This window comes from Gouania willdenowi, chromosome 4 (assembly GCF_900634775.1).
Source record: "Gouania willdenowi chromosome 4, fGouWil2.1, whole genome shotgun sequence".
Classification (NCBI taxonomy): Eukaryota; Metazoa; Chordata; class Actinopteri; order Blenniiformes; family Gobiesocidae; genus Gouania; species Gouania willdenowi.
In genome coordinates, this window is record NC_041047.1 from 28,872,722 (window position 1) to 28,881,415 (window position 8,694).

The window sequence follows — 8,694 nt, forward strand, 5'->3', positions numbered from 1 at the left end:
AATGTATGCTTACTCATAAGATGTAACTTTCTATCCTCTCTTTGTCTTTCCCTTGGGAAGGTCAGATGCTCTCACATGCCTCTCCCCCCACTAACACAAGATAGCCAGCTACTATCCCAAGGCTACTGCAACACACACACACACCATACACACACACACACATACACATACACACACACTACACACACACACGCACACACACGCACACACCTAAGGATGTGATTATCATATGCTATACCGGTGGCGCCGAACTCATGGGAGCATTCTGACACCCTTCCTTTCTTTTTTCCTCCTTGGGTGGGGTTTGGCAGAAACTTTTCAGTCAGTCCTGTAACTCCATTCCGGCCGGGAAGGACCCCTTTTATCGTCCTGCTTTGTACCTTTTTTATTTAGTTTAGAATAAATCATTTTTTATTACTTCATCACCGTTTAGGTCTGGTTCTCATCATTCTTCAACACAGAGCATTCACCACTAGTTAAAGATGAGGTAACCGTAAATTGGGCCCGGACAGGTGTGTCGAGGCGTCAGGCAGGGCTGTGTCTGTCCGGCTTGCTTTACATGCTCTCCCTGGAACCCCTCCTTCACAATCTACGCTACAACTTACAAGGCTTAATTTTACCTGCCGATGATATTGTGGTTTTTATTAAAAAACAGAGGGATGCAGACTTTTTAACCAACACTATAAAAAAAGTTTAGCGAAGCATCGACAGCGAGGGTGAATTGGAATAAAGCAAAGCCCTCGTGACTTGTGAGTGGTGTGAGGGCCTCCCAGTTCTTCCCCAAGGCTTAGTGTGGAAAAGGGATGGTTTTAAGTACCTGGGGGTTTTCCTCGGAAAGGAACACATAGTGAAGAAGAACGGGAGGGTGTCACAGAAAAAGTAGAGGGGAAACTTCCCAAGTGGAAATGGCTGCTCCCTCAAATGTCTTTTAAAGGTAGAGTACTGTTTTTAAACAATCTTGTAGCATCCCAACTGTGGCACCATTTAACCGTTTTAGACCGCCCGTCAAGATTGCTGGCCCAATTACAGAAAAAAATGGTGGATTTTTTTTGGGATGGTCGACACTGGGTGCAACAAGTGGTGCTATTTTTAAGCAGAGAGGAGGGGGGACAGGGCCTTATCCACCTGGCCAGCCAGACAGCCACTTTCAGACTACAGTTTTTACAGAAATATCTTACAGGTCCGACTGATCTTGTGTGGAGAGATGTGCAGATTTCCTGAAGCTGGATGCTGCTCTGTTTTTAATTGATTCTAAACTTTTAAAATTAAGTGGGCTGACTTTATTAGGGTGTTTTTAAATCGTGGGCCCTTTTCTGCTGTAGAAGGTGTCCAAAGTCTGACTCTCTGTACTGGTTGTTGAGAAAACCATTGATTCAAAGGGCCAAGCTGGACATCAACAGCAGTGTCACCTCCGACCTGATGATGGCACTGCAAAAAAAATAAGGACCCTGTGCTTGCAGCAGCTGGTGGATGCAGTGGGGCCAGCGTTGGGGGATGCCAGGCCCTGAGCTCTCTTCTGGGCCTACACTCTGTCCGGGTGGCAGAGAAGCTCCGGGAGTTGTGGCGCCAGAGGCTCCATGGGAAAGAGAAGAGTCTTCTCATGGTTTATGGGCAAGGAAAGGTCAGACTAGACCTGCAGACCCGTTTCCTGACATCTTGCTGAGCCCAGCCCTGTAGGAACTCACTGGCCCCTTGCTGGAAACGGCACAGTCTGAAAAACTGACATTGCACAAAGTTGATAAAAAAAAACGTGGTACATGAACTGTGTAAAAGCCATCCACAAGGCCGGACTGTGCAAACAACCCCCCCCCACTGTGTGGTCAAACAGGCAGAGGACAAATGGAGCGGACCAACAGTGGAGGGTTTGAGAGAAACCTCCCCGAAAAAAGAGGACCACCGACCTCCAGTGGAGGATTTTACATGGCGCTATTGCATCCAATGCCTTTATTTGTTCTTATCCTGCCGTTCTTAATACTTGTCCTTTTTGTTGCCTTCGAGAGACTGTACTCCCTGTTTTTACAGAGTGTGACATTCTCACAAGCTTCTTCTCTCTTTTAACATTGGTTTTTAGTTTCTTTGATGTGGTTTTTACTGAGAGGGTTTTTATCATGGGAGCTGCCTACAAAAAAAAAACAAAAAGAAGTGGCAGCTCCTCAACTACCTTTCAGGTGAGGCAAAAGTGGCAGTTTAGATAAGCAGGAAAAACCGAGTAGAGAACAGAAAAGGGCAAGAAGCTGAGGCAGTGTGGTTGATCAACATAAGGGCAAGACTCTGGCTAGATTTTACAGTAGATTTTTTAAACACATTGGAGACTTGGACGCTTTTAAACAGTGCTCGTGTTTTAATAATATTGTTTGTAGTTGAATGGATTAAGAGTTGATTTTTAAGTCTTTATGTGTTAAACTTAAAGTGTTTTGTAAAATCTAATCTCTCTCTCTCTCTCTCTCTCTCGCTCTCTCACTCTCTCCATTCGCTCCACACACACACAAACAAAAAGACGTTTTTTGGAGTGATTATGTGTGTTTTTGTATCTTTCTCTTGTCTTTTTGTGCATTTTTTGTAAAATTTAACTTTTTTGTTGCCTTTGGAGTGTGATTCTATAGTCATTTTGTGTAATTTTGTATAAATATTTAGTTTTGTGTATTTTGACTAAACTGCGAACGGTCAAACAAACATGAACATAAACATTTTGAAAAGACCAAATTACTCCAAAATAATGGATGCACACATTTGGGGTAATTGGAAGCCGTTGACAAAGTTTTAGGTCGAACAGATACCGTGTCGGGGAGATATTCGCTCCACAAACACACACACACACACACACACACACACACACACACAGACCTTTCTTGCTTTTATTATAAGATGTTCAACAGCATTTTCCCACCCTCGCCGAATATGTGCACTTTCCCGCGGTGCCAATTTTGTCAGGGGGTCAGTTCATTGTCACAACACCAGCATCACATAGCCCCCTCCGGCGACCCCATCAGTCCACATACTCAGTTAGGTGACCGGGGGGCCTGCGTACCCGCGCAGGGTTCCTGCGCGTCTCTGATGCCCCCATGGAGTGGGGCTCACCTGAGACAGCAGGAGCCAGTCCATCTCCCTCATGGGCAGCCTGTGGAGCCTGGAGTTGGTATGATGCACGTCTGTACACAGCTGGTACCCTGTTTCTATCAGCAAACACCTGTTTACTTGTTAGACAAACTCCAGCTTTACGTCCTTTACCACTGCTATGCTTTGAAACTCGTTTAACTTTTGGGTCAGGGGAACACTTTGCATAGTTATGATCCCCGTCTGTTGTTCGCTTGCGCTTCTCTGGTTCACGGCCACCACGCAGCTCAGGGTTCCTGGATTGCCACTCAGAAAAGCTGCTATGCTTTGAAATACGTTTAACTTTTGGCTCAGGGGAACACTTTGCATAGTTATTCATCCCCGTCTGTTGTTCGCTTGCGCTTCTCTGGTTCACAGCCACCACGCAGCTCAGGGTTCTTGGATTGCCACTCAGAAAAGCTGATCAAGAGAAAGGAATTAAACATAGAAATGAGATTCTTAGAAAAAAAATGGACCCAGAAGTAATTCATGTTATATAGCCCATCAGCCAAAGTATTGGGTGAATTAAAGGATCTGATTTAAAGAGGAAAGCGCAAGGTTACCTTTTAGGAACCCAGTCATGTTGTGTGGAGTCTAACAGAGTTCCCACGTAGCTTCTATTTCGCCATTTGATATCTACCATCAGAATACCTGTCATCACGTAGGAAATAAATACATCAGTGAGCACATGTTGTTTCAACCAACACATATTGTTACACATCCAATTAAACACAAGGATTTACCAAAATATGAACACTTTCCAACAATGTCAATAAACCGAGTATTTACAGTGGAGATCCAAATTTTCTTATACCTTTTACTTTTTTTAGAGCTTTTTTTTTATTTATTGATCTATGAGACAAACTATTTCTGGTATATAACCTCCCAAGCAGATTTAAGATATAGTCATTTAAAAATGTTCTGTGTTGATTATTTTAAAACCTCAGTCTTTTTTCAAATTTACTGATAATGAGAAAACTATATAGTGTGGAGGTCTAGTGGCTTTTTGAAGTTGAGACGCAGAAAGGACGAGTGACTAAGATAAAATAGGCTTAGATAAGTATCTACGAAGCCTCCACGGTGTCTGCCATGTTGTAAACAATGCAGGCTCTGAGCTGCTACGGGAAGCAGGGGGATCAAATGTCATCTCACTGCTGAGCTCTTTTTAATCTTTGATTTGATTTTGTGAATCTTTGAATTTTATATCGCAGTTTTTTTTTTTGTTTTTTTTTATTGCAGAATTTCATCACATTCCCATTAGCCTTACATCCCTAGTAACTAATTACTTTTGAAGAAACTACCACAATAATGAACACACACACACACACACAGATCACAGATGAAGGCGTTAATAATGGACAGTTTAGTGTGTAAACGTCCATACTATTGCTTACCTCCCTCTGTCTCACAGCACACTACTCCTTTCAGGTTCACTCTGGTCCTTGGCTGGCAGGGCCCTAAGAAAGAAGAGTTCCCATCCAGTGGCCCTGAAGGGCCTCCATCCAGCTGCTTCTGACTGGAGGTGAGTTGTGCTGAGGGGCAGGAGGAGGGGAAAGCTGAGGTTCCAGGTTCTCCATGGTGACCAGGAGGAGAAGGAGCTGGGACCTTGAAGTCCACCTAGAGGAGAAGAAGATGGATCAGAAACTGACTAGTGTACGCATATTAGATTCACTAAATAAAACAACATCTTTAAAATTATCTGTATAAAACAAGTGTATGTTATTGGCTGGTCTGACAGCTGCCAAAAGAATGATAGTTTGTCGTTGGGAACCACCACATACACTGTCAGTGAGGGAATGGCTTCTCGGTTACAGGGATATTGCCCACTTGGAGCTTTCCACAACTTGTTTGAACAGTGCCAAAACACCCAACATCAACTGCTGGTCAAAGTTACGAGTGAAATTTACCAATATGTTGTAAATGTCATCTTGTCTATTTTCTGCCTTTAATTTGTCAAGTATTATGTTATGAATATTATATTTACAATGTTACTTACTTCACCTGTATATTTTGATGATATATATACATATGTATACATTTTCCATACTATCTCTGGGGATATCGTCATGATGGAGAAGGTAGATGGGAAACGCCTCGTTTTGTAATTATTTTTAGTTTACAAATTTATTTGAGAATTTTTGCAAATATGAGGGTCAAAGGACTCATGGACCGTATGTGTGTGTGTGTGTGTGTGTGTGTGTGTGTGTGTGTGTGTGTGTGTGTGTGTGTGTGTGTGTGTGTGTGTTGCTATATCATTTATTTATTGTTAATTCTCTTTCTTCATAGTGGTCTTAACCCTTGGCTGCATTCTGTGGGGATTCATAGGAGAGTGTGGGGAGGGATGGGATGATATGTACAGAAACAATGGCTACTCAATGTGACCGACCACATGCTCTTACCCAGTATGTAAAGAACTGCTAACTGTTCCTGTACCCATTGTATAAACTATGGAAAAAACAAATGAAAAATGTATTACGAAAAATACATTAAATTCACACGATTCGGTGAACAAGTCTTTGTAATATTGAGCTTTTAATGGATATTTCAGAGCAGCAAACAAAGCCCAGCAGACGTTGTGCAAACCTGAAACAATCAGCACAGAATGGGTGGAAGAAAAAAATGATTTGGCAATAGATTGCGATATTTCACTGCAAGATCATTGTATTGATCCAAAAAAATGTCCAAATCATTTTTTTTAATCGTGTTTTTTAACAACAACAAAAAAAACATTTAATTGTGCTAACATTAGCATAGCACGTAAACGCCCGATTACTAGGTGTCAGTGAACGAACCATCAGACCTTGTTAAACTACCTCACTCCTCAATGCATTTTCGCTGGAAGTTGATTGCACTTTATTTTCATAAAACATACTGGGCACTTTGACAGATGTATGTAGTTACATTTATTTAAATTATTTAAGATTTTTACAGAATCAAAATCTGATTTAGAAGCAAAGGTTAAGCATTTTTTTGAAAATTATAACTTAATAGTTTGATTAACATAGAACTTGTTTTTGTTATTGATACATGAATTACAGTTAGTTACCATTTAGTTGTTTTCACAAGTTTGAAAAAAAAAAATGAAATAAATAGTGTCTCATACCATTTTGTTGTTGTAAAGGTGAATATTGTATTTACAGATATTGTGATATATAATGGATGGTTTAGTATCGGAATATATTGTATCATGACACGCACATCGTAAAATTGTAGCGTCAGCATAATGGCAATGCACACCCCTAATTTTTACAATATTTAGCTTTTTTTTTTTATTTCATATTAAATAAATAATTATGCTTCTGAAATGAAATTTTTTATTCGCTGAAAAAAAAAATCTCGATAGATTCATCAATTTTAGAGGTTTCCAAGGATCTCATTTAAAGTGGACTTTTTCCTTTTTACTGTGAAGGTCATCATTTTAACCCTAAGCCACACCTGCTCACCCTGCTTCACTGGAAACATTCAGGATTTAGCGTTTCTTGTAAGACACAGTAAATGATGTATTTAAACTTATTTAGCAGTCAACAAGGAACAAAGTAGAACAAATTCACAGCGGTAACATGATGAGTATTCCAAAATCTATTTACTGCTGAAATGCTGAGAGCTTTTCAGTCATTTACAACTCATTTAGAGTGATATTATGAATTCTAGACTTTAAATAAGCCAAAATATTTCTGAAAAGTCCACTTACTTTTTTACTTCCACTCATTTGAAAGCTTCTTTCTTTTTGCAACAACTTCTGTTCTGATATTTTCTTTAAATCAATCCTGTGCTCGCTATACATCCACTGCCGTTAAACAATTCTTTGTAATATCTCTCCAGTACTACTGTGTCAGAATTCACCTAGCCACAGAGAACATCAAAGGAAGAAATGACAGGGCAGAACATCAAAGAAATGTTCTAAATGTTCTTTTTTTGGAGTGATATAAGAGCTACATTGCTTTGCGCTAGCAAAACTTTGCGTGGAGAACAATTAAAGACTCAGACTTTCAAATTCTCAAAACATATTTCACAGTTTTAGGATGATGAATTTGTTGTATGACTGCTATATGTCCAATTATGATGATGATTAAATTAATTATTATACACTTAAAAGCAAATTGTTATTGCTATGTTATCTAAACATTCAAAACGTTGTTTTATATTTGGCAGGCATGTGTAATTTGTGTTCATACTTTATGCATTCTCTTATCATAAAAATAGTGTTGTCACCCTGATTAAATGAGATTTACAAAAACAAGGGTTTCAGGAAAGTGTTTATAATTCAAGCACATGTGCATTAAAATTACTCAAGAAATAATTTACCATATGCAGAATTACATATATAGTCACTTTGTATAGTGTTTTTAAGTAAAACAACAGTTTTTGTTACATGTACCTCAGTACTAAAAGTAGACCTAAATGATATTGTTCATTACTGTATATCATAAATCTAATGTAGAGGATATATCAGTAAAATATATAATGTACATTTTGTTACAGTTGTGCAAAATCATACTGTAATTAACCTGTTATGTATACAATGCATTTACAATTGGCTTTTGAACCACTAAAACGTACCTTGTTGAACACTAACAGTAAATGTTACAAACATCCAGTGGTGGGCCGTCAGGGCCAGGAAGGCCTTCTCTGACAGAGCCCATAATGTGCTGGTACCTGGCGCACCTGTGACTTCAGTGAAGGGACTGAATTGTTTCTCTTTAATCTATATCAAACGTTCAAGGAGTAGGCTACACCATTTCACCACTGTCGGAAATGAATGAATGAAACTGCTTTACGGGTGCGACAATGTGCTGTTTTGTAGACTAATTGCCTTTTATTTTTAAGTTGTGACAGTATCCAAGCGATCATATAACTTTTACTTTACTACTCTTAATTGTTAATACGAATGTATTGATTTTAAATGCTCCGGAAATAAAGTAGTTGTACTCGACTATGTTTGTTTCTGTATAAATGTATGGTTTCGTCATAATTATGGTATTAAGAGGTGGATTCATTCAGTGTAGGACATCACTGAAGGCCTAGGTGTGAAATGCACGGCACGCCACTGCAAACATCCTTGATCACATTCTGTTCCTAACAAGTATCAAACCAGTATTGTTGAAGTTATAAGCAACAGCCGCTCAACATCACCCTCATCATTAAAGTTGGAGCAAGTTGCATTTCATAGTTTCAGGCTTATTAATTTGTTGTATTGCTGCCATATGTTCAATTTATGGTATTTATTTTTTCCAAAATAAGAGTTTTTTTTTTTTTTTTCCAATTAAAATACCAGTAAGCTAATTAATTAAATACATTGAACCAGTGATAATTCTGAACAAGATGTTGTTTTGTGTGCTTACTATTATTATTATTATTATTATTATTATTATTATTATTATTAATAATAATAAGAGCGGCCCTGATAGGAGGTAGAACTTAACGGAGCCAAGCCTCTACCAAGGTTCAGGGGAGCTGGAGAAGGCGGGCCCTCCCGTGACTTGTGCCCAGAATCAATCAATCAATCAATCAATCAATCTTTTATTTGTATAGCGCCAAATCATAACCAATGGTATCTCAAGACACTTTACAGTAGAGCAGTTTTAAGGATGGACTCTTCAT

The 8,694-nt window shown here is 39.1% G+C and overlaps 1 protein-coding gene across 1 annotated transcript; it reads right to left on the minus strand.

Moving 5' to 3' along the window:
- Window positions 1-3,412: 3,412 nt before the first annotated feature.
- LOC114461385 (zinc finger protein 608-like) lies at window positions 3,413-6,905 on the minus strand. Its single transcript, XM_028443365.1, has 4 exons — window positions 6,785-6,905; window positions 4,488-4,710; window positions 3,657-3,744; window positions 3,413-3,513 (listed from the first exon to the last, which is right to left on the minus strand). Exons 1-4 carry the CDS (start codon window positions 6,875-6,877, stop codon window positions 3,426-3,428), a joined length of 492 nt encoding a protein of 163 aa, XP_028299166.1. The 5' UTR covers window positions 6,878-6,905; the 3' UTR covers window positions 3,413-3,425.
- Window positions 6,906-8,694: the final 1,789 nt, after the last annotated feature.

Coding starts and splice junctions, on each gene's coding strand:
- LOC114461385 (XM_028443365.1), bottom strand. CDS start 6,877: ATGTATAGCGAGCACAGGATTGATTTAAAGAAAATATCAGAACAGAAG. Junction 3,745..4,487: donor GTGCTGTGAGACAGAGGGAG/GTAAGCAATAGT, acceptor ACGTGATGACAG/GTATTCTGATGGTAGATATC. Junction 3,514..3,656: donor CATGACTGGGTTCCTAAAAG/GTAACCTTGCGC, acceptor TCTCTTGATCAG/CTTTTCTGAGTGGCAATCCA.